Source organism: Gossypium hirsutum, chromosome A05 (assembly GCF_007990345.1).
Source record: "Gossypium hirsutum isolate 1008001.06 chromosome A05, Gossypium_hirsutum_v2.1, whole genome shotgun sequence".
Taxonomy (NCBI): domain Eukaryota; kingdom Viridiplantae; phylum Streptophyta; class Magnoliopsida; order Malvales; family Malvaceae; genus Gossypium; species Gossypium hirsutum.
This window is the reverse complement of record NC_053428.1, coordinates 3,765,440-3,784,167: the sequence shown is the minus strand read 5'-3', so window position 1 is coordinate 3,784,167 and position 18,728 is coordinate 3,765,440. Positions and strand designations below refer to the sequence as shown.

The 18,728-nt window shown below is 35.2% G+C and overlaps 1 protein-coding gene across 1 annotated transcript; it reads left to right on the top strand.

Annotated features, from left to right (window-relative positions):
* The first annotated feature begins 1,206 nt into the window (after nucleotides 1-1,206).
* Nucleotides 1,207-18,585, top strand: LOC107958811 (brefeldin A-inhibited guanine nucleotide-exchange protein 5). The gene is made up of 34 exons (XM_016894701.2): nucleotides 1,207-1,425; nucleotides 1,569-1,731; nucleotides 2,593-2,653; nucleotides 3,039-3,222; nucleotides 3,459-3,580; nucleotides 3,664-3,722; nucleotides 3,807-3,864; nucleotides 3,941-4,025; nucleotides 4,114-4,275; nucleotides 4,421-4,479; nucleotides 4,597-4,666; nucleotides 4,750-4,812; nucleotides 5,537-5,659; nucleotides 5,793-5,846; nucleotides 5,964-6,052; nucleotides 6,209-6,305; nucleotides 6,396-6,494; nucleotides 6,625-6,783; nucleotides 6,917-7,027; nucleotides 7,098-7,282; nucleotides 7,804-8,427; nucleotides 8,727-9,144; nucleotides 9,970-10,209; nucleotides 10,381-10,504; nucleotides 10,597-10,745; nucleotides 14,050-14,385; nucleotides 14,571-14,737; nucleotides 14,837-15,087; nucleotides 15,368-15,546; nucleotides 16,042-16,158; nucleotides 16,237-16,373; nucleotides 16,469-16,802; nucleotides 17,363-17,458; nucleotides 18,245-18,585. Exons 2-34 carry the CDS (start codon nucleotides 1,629-1,631, stop codon nucleotides 18,305-18,307), a joined length of 5,178 nt encoding a protein of 1,725 aa, XP_016750190.1. The 5' UTR covers nucleotides 1,207-1,425; nucleotides 1,569-1,628; the 3' UTR covers nucleotides 18,308-18,585.
* Nucleotides 18,586-18,728: the final 143 nt, after the last annotated feature.

The window sequence follows — 18,728 nt, the reverse complement described above, 5'->3', positions numbered from 1 at the left end:
CATATATATAGCTAACAGTAAATTAGTTGGACAGTGAGATAATAACTTACTAAAGAGGTATAAATAAAATTACAATATAGTTCCACAATTGAATCATTAATTACTATATAGTTCCTTTTTCTAGACCAATTCATTTGGTTCGTTGAGAGTATTATATATATATATTGTGAAAATGGAAAAGTTAGGAAACAAAAAGCAAGTGGTTGATAGATAATCAAGAATCTCCACCTCCACCTCCACCTCCACGGTATAGGAAATTCCTCTCCTCATTTTTACTTTTTCTAAGAACACATATAAAAAGAGTCTATCGAATAGAATTTGGAAACGAGTACTCTTTACATCTCTTGAGCCCATTTTATTGGCCCGAATTCGAAGTCAATATTCCATGATTCCATCCAACGGGGTTTGGGCTTGAAACTGGGTTCAAAATTTGAGTAATATTTTTCTTTTTTTTTGAGTAATTGTGTTCGTTTCTTTTATATTGATGTAAATGGTTTGATATATATTTTTAATTATGTAAAAGTTTATGAGTAGAGCAACATCTTATGTGAAATTTATCAACTAATCTGATTGTATATTAAATAGTTGGAAATTAATTAATAATTTATGCATTAAAGATTATAACTTACGTGGTAATTTAAAAAGGCTGTCATAAATATTTTTTGTTCATTAAAAAGTAAAAAAAAATTATTATCGATTTTATAATTTTATAATCTAATATATAGAATTTACTGAATTTTTAAAAAATATAATATATATTTTTTATACCCTTACGTTTTTTCTTTAAATATTGATAAACAAAGTACACATACATTACTATATTGTTGAAATTAAAAGTAAATTAATACATATTGAAATTTATAGGAGGAGGAGAGAAATGTTTTTTCCTTTAAAAGTTACTGGTAGATTACCATTTTATGAGAATTAGAAGTAAATTGATACGATACATAATGTTGAATTTTATATTTAAACTTTTATTTTCCAATTCAACAATGAGATTTTGAGGGACTCATACGGTAAAAAAGTATATAACAATATTAACAATCATTGAGAAATCTATAAAGCCCTTGTAAAGTATACACATCACTTAAAAAATTCTCTCAAAACAAGGGTTAGCTCCGAACAAATAATTTATTGTATGATATTGTAAAAATAATTGTATAGAATTAAAATAAAAAGAGAACAATTTTTAGCAAAGATCGAAAGGACAAATCTGACCGTTATTAGTCCTAACGCCAAACCCAATCAAAATCCGGGATTGTCCGGGTTCATCGCAACTAAAGCCCAGTAAACGCAAACAATGCATACTCTTTTAAACATTTTCCTGCAAATATAATCAATTCGCTAAATCTGCTTATTTCTTTTCCACATCTTCATGGGTTTTCGCTACAATTTCTTCTCTCTCGGAGCAATTTATAAAGCGTGGTAAGTCTCCTTCTCTTTCTTCTTCCTTACATATATGTATATATTTCTCTATTTGTGTGTATACATTCGCAGATCCTACCTCTTCCTCTGACGATCTAGAAGCGCTCAATTTATCTGTTTGGTCTATGGATTTTGCGTTTTAGGTGAAAGAGCGAGAAACTCCGAAACTATTGCGCTCAAGCGTCGGGGAAGAGAAGAATAAAATGGCGGCAGGTGGATTTGTGAGTCGAGCATTCGAGTCGATGCTCAAGGAATGTTCCTCCAAAAAGAATCCTGATCTTCAAAAGGCTATTCAAACTTATTTAGGTCAGATCTGTAGTTTCTTTTTAAATTCATATTTCATGGATCTTTGTCTTTTACTCTTTTTATTGTTTCTTTGGATTCGAAGCTGAATTTGCCTTGCGATTTTTATTGATCTTCTTTTATCTGGTAATCGTGCTTTAATTATAATTTCTTTGCATTTAGTACGTTTTCTTCTTATTGTTATTCGTTAGTCTAATTTTGAGTTTCAGTGAATTTAAACACCGATGCGAGTTTAAAAAGTCATATTTCCTGACACTGGAACATGCTTTATTGAATTTTCTACAGCATTAGCTGTTGTTCAGTTATTTGAGTGTTGCCTTCCTTTTTAATCGCATTCAACTATTAAATTACTTAAAGTGCAGTTAGAATGGTACTTAGGACACACAGTAGGGTTTTGGAGTAGTTGTGGAGCTTACAAGTTATGATCTGTTCTAAGATTTGATTAAGAAGCTTCATGTTTCTATCAAGTACTTCTACATTTCTATGAGCAAAATGAGTAGGATTTTCTCTATCATGTCTGATGGATTTTAGAAGGGATGCGTAGGGGAAATCTGTGTATTTCAAACTTGTTTTTATCCAAAGGGAATAATAAAAGAACTATGAAAAACAAATTGATAGTTATCTTTGTCTTTTTCTTGTTAAAATGGATGAGTCTAGGAGTATGCTGTTTCTTCTTCTCCCCCGATTGACTAATTCTCTAAAAGGCAATCTTGCTGATAGGGTTGCTACATGAAATAAGAAGTCATTAAGAAGAGGAGGGTGGGAGAGTAATGATGAGGTTTCCTGTAATTTCATGTTGAAATTGTTGCTGGTTGGTCACAGTTTTCACCTATTAACTTTTTGTTATATTTTTGCATTCCTCAGATAGTCCAAAACAAAGGAATCAGCAATCTTCATCCACTGAGCCTAATCCTGGAGATGGAAGGTTTACTCTGTTTACAATCTTATAATCTGCTACTCTCTTTTTCTTGTCCCTAGTTTCTTATCCAAGATATAAACCCAATGAAATAGCCTTTTTATATGTCTTTTGGTCAATTTGTTTACAATTATTTAGGCTCCCTATAGTTCAGAGCTAAAGTTTTTACCCATCACTATAGCCTTTGTCAGATTCAGCCAACACTTTAAATGGCCTTGTTAAAATTAAAGTGGAATTGATATCATTTGCGGTAATGTGGTCATGTCTGATATTGTAACAATTACCGATCACCTCCAATTTTGTTTTTTGTTTTACTTGCAGTTCCCTCAGAACTAAAACTAGAAAGGTACCTCATGGATGACCTCCCATTTTTGTTTTTTTGTTTTACTTGTAGCTCCACTGGGGATACACAGCATGTTAGTAAGCCAACTGGTCTTAGTGGAACCATCACAACTGCCTTGGCAAATGCTGGATACACCTTGGAAGGGGCTGAGGTGGAGCTTGTTCTAAATCCTCTTCGACTTGCATTCGAGACTAAGAACTTAAAAATCCTTGAACCAGCTTTAGATTGTCTTCATGTATGTAGTTGCTTTCTTTCTAGATTTATAATTTTTCAATGTTTATTTTCTGCTTAATAGTCTTCTGTATGTTTTTTATATAGCATTAAGGGAAGACATAATCCATCTGAAAGCCTGTTATTTATATTCTGAAAGGACCTCCACCTCCCTATTTTTGTTCAATTTGGTTTTGGAAATTCAAATGCTTCATTTTTTGCATAATGTTACTGACATGGTCTGTAATTTCATAAGAACAGAAACTAATTGCCTATGATCATCTGGAGGGAGATCCTGGTTTAGATGGTGGGAAAAATGTTCCTCTGTTTACAGACATTCTGAATATGGTTTGCAATTGTGTTGATAATTCTTCTACTGACAGGTATGAGTTCTCGTGTCTGTTAACCTTGTTTTTAGCATATGTCACTTGTTACGCATTTTTTAATTCCAGAAAACAATTTGCAGTACAATCCTGCAAGTTCTGAAGGTACTTCTTACTGCTGTAGCATCGACAAAGTTCAGAGGTAAATTGTCCAGGATCTATTTATCTTGTTCTTTGTCTAGTATATGAACTGAGTCTAGTTGCAATTTTCTAATTGGAATTGCAGTCCATGGGGAACCTTTGCTTGGAATTATCAGAGTCTGCTACAATATTACTCTTCACAGGTGTTGTTTATATTTGTTAATGATAGTTATTCACCAACATAAATTCATTCTCATAATTTGTGGCTTGGATTTGTAGCAAGAGCCCTATAACCCAAGCAACATCAAAGGCAATGTTGACACAGATGATTAGCATCTTATTTAGGAGAATGGAGACTGATGTAGTATGAAATTTTATCTCTAAGCTTTCAACTATCTTTTGCCTCCATGTTATATCTGGGAAAAGATAATAGCTTCTTACATGAAATTCAGGTCCCTACTTCATCTGGTTCTTCAGATCATACTGAAGCTGCTTCCTCAAGCGACCAAAATGACAATGGAACGACTTTAGGCGATGCACTAAACTGGGTCAAGGATACAACATTTGCATCTATTGAGGAACTTCAAAAACTAGCTGGAGGTGCTGACCTCAAGGTGCATCCTTCTTCTTTTTGCTGTTATTTGTTTTGATTCATTTGATTTGTGGGCCTTAACCTTTGTAGCATTTGCTAGGTGTTTTCTTTAGTGAAGTTTTCTTTTGATTTTGTGGTTCTTAATATGGAACTTATGTGTTTTATAGGGTCTAGAGGCTGCTCTTGACAATGTTGTGCATGTTGAGAATGGTAAAAAGATCACGAGGTATGTGCCAAAGTATTTTACCCTGTTTGCTAGTTTTTGTATCTTACTTTGGCTGACATTTTTGTTTCAATTGTTTGTTGATGCTTGCTATCTTGACTCTTTTCAAACTTATCTCAGAGGGATTGACCTTGAGAGCATGAGTCTTGGTAAACGTGATGCATTACTAGTGTTCCGCACCCTTTGCAAGGTACTAATTATACTGTCACTAATTGTTCTTTGCATTTTGAAGTCTCTGCTAGGATTCCCTTCATGAAATGTTTTTTCTTCCAGATGAGCAAGAAGGAAGATACTGATGATACCAAGACACAGATTCTGTCTCTTGAGCTTCTTCAGGTTAATTTTATGAATTTAATTTATATAAGAATGTTTGGTGTCTTTGGATAATAGAGGTGAATGTCCTTGTAGGTCCCTCTATTGTAGGGACCTGATCAAATTAGTCCCTCTATTATTAAACGGATCAATTTAGCCCTTATACTATTAAAAAGAACCAAATAAGGCCAAACTGGAATAGAGTTAACATTTATTGTATAAAATATGTCAATTATTGTTTAATAGAGTTAATATATTTAAAGTTTTTATGGTTTTGTGACTGAAATCTTTTGTTTGGAATTGAATTGCATTTGAAAAATATAATTTTAAAAACATTTTTTATGTAGACTTTGTTACCAATTTGGACTTTTTTGATTCTTTTAATTGTATAGGGACTAAATTGATCCATTTAATAATAGAGGACTAATTTGATACGGTCCCTATAATACAGGGACTTCCCAAGTACTTTAACTGATAATAGAACACAGAGGTGTCCCAACAATGTTGGGTCATTTTTATTTATGCTTCATTTTTTTTCTGTGTTAAGAGGATATATTTGCTTTTTTTATTCTTTATTATTGGCAGGGAAAGAATTCACGATCGTCATCATATTTGAGATTGGATAGATAGGGAACTCTGAAATTCAAATATACTCATTGTTTTAAAATGCTAAAATTTATCTGTAATAAAGAATGGGTAGCTTAGCTAATATCCTTAATTATATTATCTGGCCTTTATGGTATTGCAGGGTTTGTTGGAAGGGGTTAGCCATTCATTTACAAAGAACTTCCATTTAATTGATTCAGTGAAAGCATATCTTCTATCTGCTTTGCTGCAGGCTTCAGTTTCACAATCTGCTGTCATATTTCAGGTTATCTATGTCTACATAATATCTTTTCTTTATCCTGTTTTAGAATAATCTGCTGTGAGAATCTTTTCTTTATCCTGTTTTAGAATAATCTGCTATGAGAATCTTTCTCTGACTATGCATTTCTATGTTGCAGTATGCTACTGGGATATTTTCTGTGCTTTTGTTGCTATATCGAGAGAGTCTTAAAGTATGATTACTATCTTTAGAGATTATCAAAAGCTAGTTCCTTCAAATAAAGCATTATTGCAGTGATAGACAACATCTTTGCTTCATGCTTGACTACTTTTATCTTATTCCTTTTTAGGGTGAAATTGGTGTCTTTTTTCCCTTGATTATTTTGCGGTCATTGGATGGTTCAGACTTCCCCGTTAACCAAAAAATGAGTGTTCTCAGGTACGGTGCCCTTTCTAGTTGAGTGGCTGTTGCAATTACTGGGGCATTGGTTTTAGTTATTTCTGTGCCTTCTTTCACTGTTCAACATGTTGTCATCACCATGTCAATTTGCTATTTGCTTTATACTATCTAACCTTTTTAATTTTATTTTTCTAGAATGCTTGAGAAAATTTGCAAAGATCCCCAGATGCTTGTTGATGTTTATGTGAATTATGATTGTGATCATGAGGCACCTAACTTATTTCAACGCATGGTATTAACTCTGTTAACCCAACATTTATTTATATATTTATTATAGGTTTTTTTTTTAGATAAGTATACCATTTGTCTTCTGGCCTTTTAGGTGACAGCTCTGTCTAAAATAGCTCAAGTGCCTCAAAATGCCGACTCAAACCCTGTTGCTGCCAACCAGACAACATCTATTAAGAGTTCCTCACTCCAGGTAGGTTTATCTATCGGACAACTCGATAAAATCTGATTTTCAATTATTAGAACCATCTTTGGGTTATATTTGTATGCTTCCATGTCCTTTGTAGTTGTTTGATAAAGCTTTACTTCTTTAAACTCTTTAGTGCCTTGTCAACATACTAAAATCACTGATTGATTGGGAGAAATCTAAAAGACAACCAGAAAGGAATAGAAGAGGTGACTGGGCTCCTGAAGAAGATTTGGCACGAGAATCTGTTGAGACAAAAGGTCATGAATCTACCATGGCAGCTGCCATCTCCGAGGTAGTTGGTCAGGTTTTGTACTAACAGTTCATTATTTTAGACTGGAAGTTTTCTGCAGTGAAGATATGATAGTGGGAATCAAGTTTCTTTTACTGTAATTAGGCACTAAAACATAGTTTTAATTATATTGTAGTTTAACAGGCAACCAGTGAAGGGTATTGAGAATCTGATATCAAATAAATTGGTGGAAAAGACTCCTGCCTCAGTTGCCCAATTTCTGAGAAATACTCCCAATCTGGACAAGGTAGGGCTCTTATCTAAGGCAAATTTTGCTCGATTTTCGGGAAGTGGTCTAATTCTTAGCATTGTTGCAGGCAATGATTGGTGATTATCTGGGTCAACAGGAGGGGTTTCCCCTTGGTGTCATGCATGCTTATGTAGATTCAGTAACATTTTCAGGAATGAAGTTTGATACTGCAATACGTGAATTTCTCAAAGGATTTTATCTTCCTGGGGAGGCTCAAAAGATAGATCGAATCATGGAAAAGTTCGCAGAAAGGTATGGGGGTTTCTATAACTTTTGTGCCTGAAACATAAAAACAAACACTTAATTTAATTACGGAGACAGATTTAAACTTGCTTTAGTTTACTGGGGATTCTTGCCAGCCATTATAGCTAGGTTTTAAGCCAAAAAGTGTTGATAATTTTTTTTCTTTTTTGAATGGAAATCCTCATTTGATGAACAAATTCTGTTGTCTTTATAACAATGTTCTCATATCTTTAAGCATCCTTCAGATTTCCATTTTTTGTTTGTTTGATTATCTAAGATTGAAAGTGGTATAACTGTCATCATCAAATCCAAAAATCTCTGCTACATCATGCTGAACCTGTTCTTTAAATTCTATAGAGATTCTTCCACAACAAGGCTGTGCAGCCAATGTAAATAAGAGTCTAATGCTTTCTGCATATGATCTTTACTCTTGTATGAACCATTTTACTATGTTCTATGGTGAATGTTCTTCTAGTACAATTTTTACTGTCCACTTGTGATGATTAGTTGTCTCATTTTGTTTTTGACAGGTATTGTGCTGATAATCCAGGTCTTTTCAAGAATGCAGATATTGCATATGTTCTTGCATATGCAGTTATAATGCTGAATACTGATGCTCATGACCCAATGATCTGGCCTAAAATGTCAAAGTCAGATTTTATACATATGAATAACACATATAACCCTGAAGAGCATGCCCCTATTGAACTTCTGGAGGAGATATATGATTCTATTGTTAAAGAGGAGATAAAAATGAGAGATGAAGCTGCTGGCACTGGGAAAGATAGCAAGCAAAAGCCAGAGGGTGAAGAAAGAGGCCGCCTTGTTAGTATCCTTAAACTATCTCTCCCTAAAACAAAGTCTTCAAGCGATGCTAAGCCCCAAAGTGAAGCAATAATTAAGCAGACACAGGCTATTATCCAGAACCGAGCAAAAAGAGGAATTTTTTATACTGCACAAGAGATTGAACTTGTAAGACCGATGGTTGAAGCTGTAGGATGGTCATTGTTGGCTACCTTCTCTGTTACAATGGAGCAAAGTGAAGACAAGCCAATGGTTGTTCTTTCTATGGAAGGATTTAGTGCTGGGATACATCTCACTTATGCCCTTGGAATGGATACTATGCGCTTTGCCTTTGTAACATCTCTGATCAGGTACAGCTGTCTTGTTCTTAAAAAGCTCCTTTTGCTGCTGTTATTTACCTAGTTACATTACCCCACCTCCGTTTGTAACCATTGCTTTGTTGTTCTTTGTCATTGTAATTGTTCTGTTCTTCTTACCTTGTCTGGTTTCTCTATTTTCTAAAGAAGTACAGCTAATTACATCATAAAGCCCTTGCATCAATTATTATTGCATTTGTTTAACTGGGCAGTCCATGTCTCAATAATTATAATTCTCTTAACCTTAGGGGAATAACTTAGCTGTAATTCTTTCTGTATATTTTGGATGTTAGGTTTACTTTCTTGCATTCCCCAAAGGAAATGCGTATTAAAAATGTGGAAGCATTGCGGACTCTATTTGATTTATGTGACGTAGAGCCAGACTGTCTTCAAGACACGTGGAATGCTGTTCTTGAGTGTGTTTCTCGGCTTGAACATATTACGACAACTCCTGCTGTTGCTGCAACTGTCATGCATGGATTAAATCAGATCTCCAAGGAAGCTGTTTTGCAGGCACTGAAAGAACAGGCTGGGAAACCAGCTGAACAGGTTTTTGTGAATAGTGAAAAGTTGCCTAGCAATTCTATTGTGGAGTTCTTCACTGCCCTATGTGGTGTATCTGCAGAAGAACTAAAACAAAGTCCAGCTCGCATTTTCAGCTTGCAAAGGGCTGTTGAGATCAGTTATTACAATATTGCTCGTATACGTATGGTACTTTCCTTAAACTGACTGAGCTCCACAATACCCTTTTCTTTATGTTTATAATTATTATCAAGATTTAGTGGCTAGTCATATTTTGAACCTTAATATGTGGATTAGGATCTGCATCACTTCAATGGGCATATGGAATGTAAAGGAGAAGCATGTAGAACTGTTTAAGAGCATGCTCTGACCATTTTTGAATTTCAAGTAACTCTCAGTTCAAATTGCTTCTCATTCCTTTCTTGACAGTTTTGGTTTTTTAGGAAAATGGTTCAGAATTGCATGATGTATTTGTGTGATGCCACTTGATAAAATGTTGAGAATATTCTGAAAGAAATTTAAGTTTTGTCAATGAATCAACATTACAAGTAAAGTTACACTAGTTTCCAAGAATAGAGCCTTTTATATTAATTTAGCTTTTTTTTTCACCAGCAAAAGCATTTTTAAGAAAGAATTAATTTGAGATTTGTAATTTGATCACTCATCAGCTGTTTTTTTTATTTAGTGGAATCTAACTGTAGTTCGTTAATTGATTTATAGATAAAAAATCATTTGTCTTTTCCTGCCAAAGTTCGGACTGGTTTACATTTTAAAATTTTTAATAATATGTATTACAAAAATAATAGATAGTTGAAGATTTACAAAATGAATTTTCTTGTGTTTACATCTCAAAGGCAAACTAATTTATACAAGTTACATAGGTTGAAATAAGGAAAGAAATCAAATAAAATCAACATAAAAATCCCTAAGATAATGTTAGAATATTTATGTAATAAAATTCCTGAAGTTATGCTAGAATATTTTCATAATATTCTCTAACAATATGTCTACCAGGTCTGGGCTAGAATATGGACAGTACTCGCAAATCATTTTATCTCTGCTGGCAGCCATGCTGATGAGAAGGTTGCTGTGTATGCAATAGATTCTTTGAGGCAGCTTGGTATGAAGTATTTGGAGCATGCTGAATTGACCAGTTTTACTTTCCAAAATGATATCCTTAAACCTTTTGTTGTTCTCATGCGGAATAGTCGAAGTGAAACCATAAGAAGCCTTATTGTGGACTGCATTGTTCAAGTATGTGTGCTTGCTCAGATTTCCTAAACATCTAGCCCTCTCGCTTGCTGCTCTTTTATCTATGTATATTTTGAAGTTAATACATTTTCAGTCATAAACTTATAGCGGTCAGTTTTTCCTTATTCCATTGGACACGTGTGACACCTTGAATGATAATTGATGTTATCGCAGCTGATTAAATCAAAGGTTGCAAGCATAAAGTCTGGATGGCAAAGTGTTTTTATGATTTTCACTGCTGCTGCGGATGATGATTTGGAATCAATTATTGAAAAGGCATTTGAGAATGTGGAACAGAGTAAGAAACTCCCATTATTCTTCTACCAAAGTTATGTTTCTCTTCTTTTTTTTTTTTCTTTTCCAATTAATCTAACATCATGTACCTTGCAGTTTTACTGGAACGATTTGATCAAGTTGTTGGAGATTGTTTTATGGACTGCATCAACTGTCTTATTAGGTTTGCCAACAATAAAACTTCCCACCACATTAGTTTGAAGGCTGTTGCCCTTCTCCGTATATGTGAAAATCGTCTTGCAGAGGTTCATTTTCTGTCCTTCAGCCTGATTTTTTAATTGAGCGCTTTGTTCTCTCCTTTCTCTCTCAAAAAAATATAGCTTTCATCATTTTATTTGCCCTCATCTAGAAGATACATTTTTCTTTACTAATGCATTGGCCAACATCTTCAATTGATCTGCATTTATATCCTTACTATTATTAAAGCAAGTTTGTTTCATAAGGGCGGCAATTGGCTGGAGTCAGACAAGTCAGCTTTGGGCTGTTTTGGCTTTGGGTTGTAACATTTTAGTTAATTCAGGTTGGTATGGTTGCTCAGGTTTTTGTCATTTGGTCAACTCTTGCCACATTTAGGCAAATCTTGCAGAAAGTAATTGGGTTCAGGTCTGGGTTGAGCCTCTGTTTGTTATCCTAAAATACATTTACATCTTGCATTGCTTGCTTTTATTCTTACATTGCATTGAAATGTGTTAGTTTGCTTTCACTAATTTCAGTATGGAATATCCAATCTAGGGTTGAGCCAAAGAGAAAATCATGTTTGGGTTGTTACATATAGTTTTGATGCGGTCAAAGGAATTCCTTTAGATTTAACCATGTTATTTGAAGATTCTTATCCTAGGCTTAGCGGGTTGGTGAGTCTCCCAGGTGACGCAAATAGATCCTACTATAAGACCTACGCTTTGAGCAATAAGTAACAGCAATAGTAGTTTCCTGGCTTAATAATTAATATGCCAAAAGAACATATTCTGCTTCAGAACATATTTGAATGCTTTACAGAGAATTTTTTTTCTAAAACAGTAGAAAATATTATCTTTAACAGCTCAAAATGTCATCTGCTCCTCACAGTTGTAGCAAAATCCCTGAATCTGGCCTAAAATCAAAGAGAACAGCCAGCCGCCCCCAACCCCCAAAAGTGGAACAGCATCTGAACAAATGAACTGCTGCAGATTCTAGTCTTCTATATCCAAGTGGTCAATGCCATTACTTCAAAGCCTTTCTTGGAGTGGATCTGGAATTAACTCTGAAATCCCTAGACTGCAACTTTTTGCTTCAAAACTCAGGATGGTAAATTTTAGTGCAAAAATTCCCCAATACAACAAATGCTCCAAGATAAGGTCTAAAAAGCAAAAGCACAATCTTAGTTGCTAATGCAACAAGGCTTAGAAGTGAGATTTGCTTTCAAAGTTCGTCTAACTTTTTGAATTCTTGTGTGGATATAGAATGAACACCAAAGTTTGGTGTTCTTCTGCATAATTGTAAATTTGGAAAACAATTAGGGCCATTTAATTGAACTATTCTCTTTATGATTTAAAACTGGTCACAGTCATCAGCCTTTCAACCAAGAAAACTCCATTTGTTGTTGTTAAGGAATTTGTAGATATGTAACTGTAGGTTAGTTGATTACTAGGGATTTAGACAATGTAGGATAACGGTGCCAGATCCAAGAACACAAGAAGTGGATGGATCCACTAAAATAACTTTAGGAGTATGTGTATAGCGCTTAAAGGTTGAAAAGAGATTTGGATTACCTGTCATATGATCTGTAGCACCATAGTCAATGACCCAGTTGGAGGATGAGGAAAGGAGGCACTTAGCGGAGTTACCTGACTTGGCAATAGCAGTGATAGGAGTGGATTTTTCAGATGATGAAATGGTATCAGTACTCGTTGCTGCAACATGTGTTGACTGCTGTCCTAGCTTTATTCTGAAGCTTTTGGCAATACCGCTTAGTGTGGTCAGGCTCATGACAATAATAACACAGCACTCCCCTTGTCTCGTGATTATCACCTCTTTTTTCACGAGTAGTTGATCCCTGTATCTTTTTCCATGACTCACCAATGCATTACTACGAGTCTAAGTAGAACACGAGTTTTCAGTTCGCAGTATTCTTGTGAAGGCATCATGTAGACATGAAACTTCAGAAGTCAAAAGAATCTGGTATTTGACAGCCTCAAAATCCGGAGGAAGACCAGAAAGAAAACTCATGACTGCCATTTGTTCCTGCTGAGACTGTTGCACTTTAACATTTGAACAACAACACATTAAGTTCTTCATACATTCTCTTAAAATCCATGAAGTATGCTGTGAGGGATCTATCTTGCTTCTATGGACGATAGAATGCCTGGCATACTTCATACATACGAGAGATATTGCCTTTCCCAGAATACAAAAAATCTAAATACTCCATTAGCTCTTTAACAAACTCACAGGATTGATTAAATCAATTACCTAACTGCCAACAGAGTTGCGAATCCGCAAAAGCAATCTGGCATCGTCTCTTAGCCATGCTTGCTTTTTCTCACTAGTGGGTGGATCATCGGTCAAGTGATCATCCATGTGACATGCTTCTCAAATAGATCTAGACCGTCTTACTCCAATCAAAATAATTGGTTCTGTTGACCTTATGTTCTGTAATTTTGGACATTACAAGAATCATCTCACTCATCGTAACTTTTGTCTCCTCCATTGTACTTCTCAAAAAAGCAAGGAAATTGAAATCACACCAAGTTGAACAGCCCAAACTAAGACAAACAGCAACAAAAAGAGTCTTGAAACAGTAGCCAAGCTTAAACAGTACCAAAACAATGCTAAGACTCAAAAAATCAATAAACGACCCACAAACCTTTACATATCAAGTACCCCTGAGCTACGGTTGCCCCAAGGAGTCGATGTCAGGGACGGAAGTTGGTGGCCTGACACTGCCTCATGCGCCGGTGTGTGAAGATAGGTTGTTGGCCTCCTGATGGTGCATGAGCTTCACGCGTGGGGTTTTTGGTCGCCAAACTTTGCAGACTGCCTGTGAAGATGGCGGTGAACCCAAAAATCATTTTGAGAAAGTGACCCACAAAAACCCTAACTTTTTGCATTCAAAACAACGAAACACAAACCCTCTGAATCGAGCCAAGAGACTTTGATACCATGAACGAAATAGTAAAAGTGAAATAACAAAACACAAGGAGAGAGAGAATGAAATTCTATGTATTGCACACCATCAAATAATACATATATATACAGGTTGGAACCTACTTTATAAGGAAAGAAAATAAAGTAGAATAAAATCAAAATCGAATCAAATCCCTAGTAATCAAGTAACCTACGATTACATACAGATCTACACGTTCCTTAACAGTTGTCTTTCTTATTATAAGTATGCTTTAGTTGCTTGGCACTGTGAAGGTTTATATGAACTCTTTTTCCTTCTCAGGGAAAAAAGAGGTCCAGGTTAACTGTTTGCTCTCAGTGATTATTTCAAGCAGTGTTTAAAAGTCTGCTTAATTTCTTTGTAATGGACATCTTGCTTAAATGTTTCAATATACTTTTCAATTACAGGGACGTATTCCTGGTGGAGCTCTGAAACCGACTAATGTTGATGCTGAGTATTATTGGTTCCCAATGCTGGCTGGTTTATCTGATCTAACATCAGATTTGAGACCGGAGGTTAGGAGTTGTGCGCTTGAAGTTTTGTTTGATTTGGTGAATGAAAGAGGTAGGAAGTTCTCAACTCCGTTTTGGGAAAGCATTTTCCATCGTGTCTTGTTTCCCATATTTGATCATGTGAGACATGCTGGGGAGGAGAGCTTATTTTCCGCTGGAGATGAGTGGCTTCGTGAAAGTAGCATTCACTCACTTCAGTTGCTGTGCAACCTTTTCAACACTTTTTACAAGGTGGGCAAGTTTTAATAGTCCTCGTTACTGTATTATTCGCTTGACTTAAAAATGGAGGGGCTGGGTGGAGTTTAGGTTGTAACAGGAAACTGAATATGATCTAAATGGTACATATATAATCTTGTGTTTGGAATTTGGAACTTCCCTGAAAATTATTGTTAGCCTGAACTCTCTTTCTTCTATAGGAGGTGTGCTTTATGCTGCCACCACTCTTGAGTTTGCTGTTGGACTGTGCTAAAAAGACAGACCAAATGGTGGTTTCAATTTCTCTTAGTGCGTTGGTGCATCTCATAGAGGTTGGTGGAAACCAGTTCAGTGAGAGTGACTGGGATTTGTTGTTGAAGAGCATAAGGTCTGTATGTCTTCAGGTTTGAACTTAGTTCATAAGTCATTGAAAATTTGAATTTGAATTTGGTACTTATGTATTCTGTTTACTTTTTTCTATCACCAGAGATGCATCATACACAACACAACCGCTTGAGCTACTCAATGAGTTGGGTCTAGAGAATCCCATGAACCCTTCAATTGCCCTAGGGGATTCAAAGGTTCATACAAGTGGTGAAGTCTGGCAGTTTGATTCTACTGATAACGGGAAGATTTCGCCACTTGCATCACTGAGTTCAGGTAATAATAGCAGCACAAGGGATACTAATGCATCACTTTCACAAGATCACCATCAAGAATCTGGGTTACAATCTGAAGGTTAGCTGTTAGAATTTTCCCCTTGTTATTTCTTAAACTTTATACAACTGGGAAGCTGTATTTGTCATTAGTTAATACCAATTATATTCGGAATCAGTTTGTAGAAATCTGCCAAATTTTTTTATTTAAGTTCAGTTCTCCTCTATGTTATTCTGATGTCCAGTTTTCCTTCATACTATGAGCGAATGGACACTTATGCTATCCATGAAACAGCTCAATCCTGGCTTTTCAAATTTGTCCATTAGCAAACTTTACAAATCTATACATCATTGTCATGTAGGTGTTCCCTCACCATCAGATAAAGCTCAGAAGTCTGCTGAAGCTGCAAGCCTCCAACGAAGTCAGACAATAGGTCAAAGAATTATGGGGAATATGATGGATAACATATTTCTTAGAAGTCGTTCCGCAAAAGCAAAGAGTGGCACATCAGATATTCCAGCTCCTTCTTCACCACCAAAGGTAAGCAATTCATCTTTGGTTGTGCTGTTTTGTGGTTAGTGTTAAGTAGTCTTACCCCATATTTCTGGTAGATCAATCACAAGAGGTGTTCTACTTATGGGCTTCAATTTTTTCACCTTATAGAAGACACTTTAGAAGTTCTTGATTATCAGTCTCCACTCTCCACCACTTTCAAATATTATTTTATTGGGGTGTAGGTGCACATAAGCCATTAAATGCTTGCTTAATTAGTTATTTCACCCATTATATTGAAAGAAGGGAAATTATTTATTGCGGTCAGTTTGTTTTATGTTTATAAAATTATTGGTTACAAGAAGCTGTTTTTATTATTTCAAACCTGCAAATGTTTTTATTTAAGGATCAGATGACGAACTGGTAGAGATGGTATGCCACACCTTCATATATGTATGTAACGTGTTATTGATGCTATTTGCCTGCCTTCTCCCTTGTTCTTTTTTACTTACCATTCTTTTATTTCATCTAATGATTGTCTAGCTTCCTGAGGCTGTTGAACCTGAAGCCAAAGATGAGGAGGAAAGTCCACTGATGACTACTGTTAGGGGCAAGTGCATCACTCAGTTAATACTTCTTGGTGCTATTGATGGCATTCAGGTTTGCATCTTTGGACTTTTTTTCATGTGGTATAATTTATGTAATCTTTTACCAATTAAAATATGTCTTAATTGGCAGAAAAAGTATTGGGAGAATTTGAATGAACCTCAGAAAATTGCCATAATGGACATTTTGTTATCCTTGGTAGAATTTGCTGCATCATATAATTCATACTCTAACCTCAGAACACGTATGCAACACATTCCTGCAGAAAGGTAAGAAAAATCTGTTTTCTCCTGATTTTAGTGTTTATCATCTCCTTGTTGCTTCTGGGGGGAACCTCGCTTCTAACACCTTCATATCTTGTCAGGCCCCCTCTAAATCTTCTTCGCCAGGAACTGGCAGGAACTTGCATTTATCTGGATGTCTTGCACAAAGCAACTTCAGGATTTAATGACAATAATGGGCAACTTCTAGAACCTAAAAGTTCTCAAGATACTGATGTATCTTCAGACAACAATGGTTTGGAATTGGCTGAACATTCTTATGAAGAAACAAAATTGGAAGGAATAGCAGAAGAGAAGCTGGTCTCTTTCTGTGCACAGGTACTCAGGGACACATCTGATTTCCAATCTACAATAGGGGAAACAAGTTCCGTGGATATTCATCGAGTTCTGGAGTTGCGGTCTCCAGTTATCGTTAAGGTACAAAGTTCATTTTCACACTTTCTCTGAGAAAAAATATTAAAACATGATAAGGTTTAGACCATTTTTTTAATGCAATAACATCTAGTTGCTTATTAGTCATTAGTTAGATATCATGGTTGAACTATGCCTTGTATATGAAACAGTAATACAATATAGCCTTTGCCAAACTTATATTAGTGCAGATTCATGAATGGCTGGATCATGCTTATAATTGCAGCATATATGCAGACATTGATGTTGACTGAGAATAGCTGTGCGGATTGGTTGTTTTTTTACTTTTTCCTTCCCTACTTACCTATCAGGCCTGACCATTTTTTTATTCTTGCTGTCTCTGTTGGAAACCTGTTGAACTATTAGCATTGAAGTGAATTTCTTCCTCGTTGCCATTCTGTCATTGGTCAAATTATCTCTTAGTTGCTTTTATTGATCAGATAGTTCGCCTTAAGATCACCTCTTGGAGTGGATATGAATGTTAAGTTGTTAACTTGATTCTTTGCACTTCCGGCTTCTATTAATCTCAGTGGTTATAGAGAATCTCTGCCGTTTTGCTCTTGCAGGTACTTAAAGGCATGTGCTTCATGAACAATAAGATTTTCAGGAATCACCTCGGGGTGTTCTATCCATTGCTTACAAAACTTATTTGCTGTGACCAGGTAATCTTTATTTCTCTTTGCCTGTATCTTAGATCTCCCAAGTCCTAATAGATTTCCAGTACAAGATTGTATGCAATGCATGAACCGTATTTGGTTTTGAGGCAATTTGTTTCTGGTTAAGATTTACTGTTTTATGACTTAATCACCACTACTCTGCATTTAGTTTCGTCTCGACGTACTCACCTCTTAAAATTATCTGACATAAAACCTATTGACAGTAAACAGAGCCACAATGATTCAACTTCTCCCAATCCAAGTCTAGCAATAATTTGTACTTTGCATAATACTCTCATTTGTAGCTCAATACTAACAACAAAGAACAACAAAGGGAGCAACTTGGATTTTCATACGATTTTAGCTCATTTTATTTACTTCAATTATGGCTTAAAAGTAATAAAACGCTTAATCTGCCAACCTTTCATACTGAAAGGAGTACTATGATGCTGTGGCATTATCACTTGCTAGAAACAATATTTTAGACTTGGTGTAACTGATTAATGTATTTCTCTGCTATGAGTCTTCAATTTCTATTATTAGAGCAATATTAACTAAATTTGGAGGTGATTTTTTTTTTAACATTTGTGTAGATTTGGTAAAAAAAATCAGCATGTCGTGCCCTACTTTGTGAGAATGCAGATATTACTGTTAGGCCATTTTTGTGTTTTTCTTTTTGAGTAGTGTTTAACAAATGATGTGAAACAAGTTCATTGATGTTTCTAAAATCCACATATTGACATCTCCTCCTTTAAATCGTTTGATAATTAATTGAAACTACTTTTTCTTCAGATGGATATTCGTGGAGCACTAGGTGATCTTTTTAGGGTGCAGTTGAAAGCTCTCCTACCGTAAGAGTTTTAATAACGAATTATTTTGTTGAGAAACTTTTTAGGAATGGTTTTCAGCGTCGCTGCACATTCCTTAGGACCATAGGCAAGAATTAATGTTTATCAAGGAAAATAGATGGTTGAAAATTGACATTTTATCTTCTTCGCAAGGTCCGGGTGCTTATAGGTATCAGTTTTAAAAATTATTTAATTATCATTTTAAGAAAATATTGCGCATTTAATACTTTAGTTTTACTAACTATTAGAAAAATAATCCATTAATTACTTTTTTTTCCCTGTCCACAACATATCTATTTTCTGTATCAAATTTTTCAGTGTTGTAAATGAATATATTAGAGTAGCAAATAAAAGACCTATATCTGTTTCTAAATTTTCAGTGTTATTAAGGAGAACTACTTTAGTTACTGAAGGTCGCTGATTATATT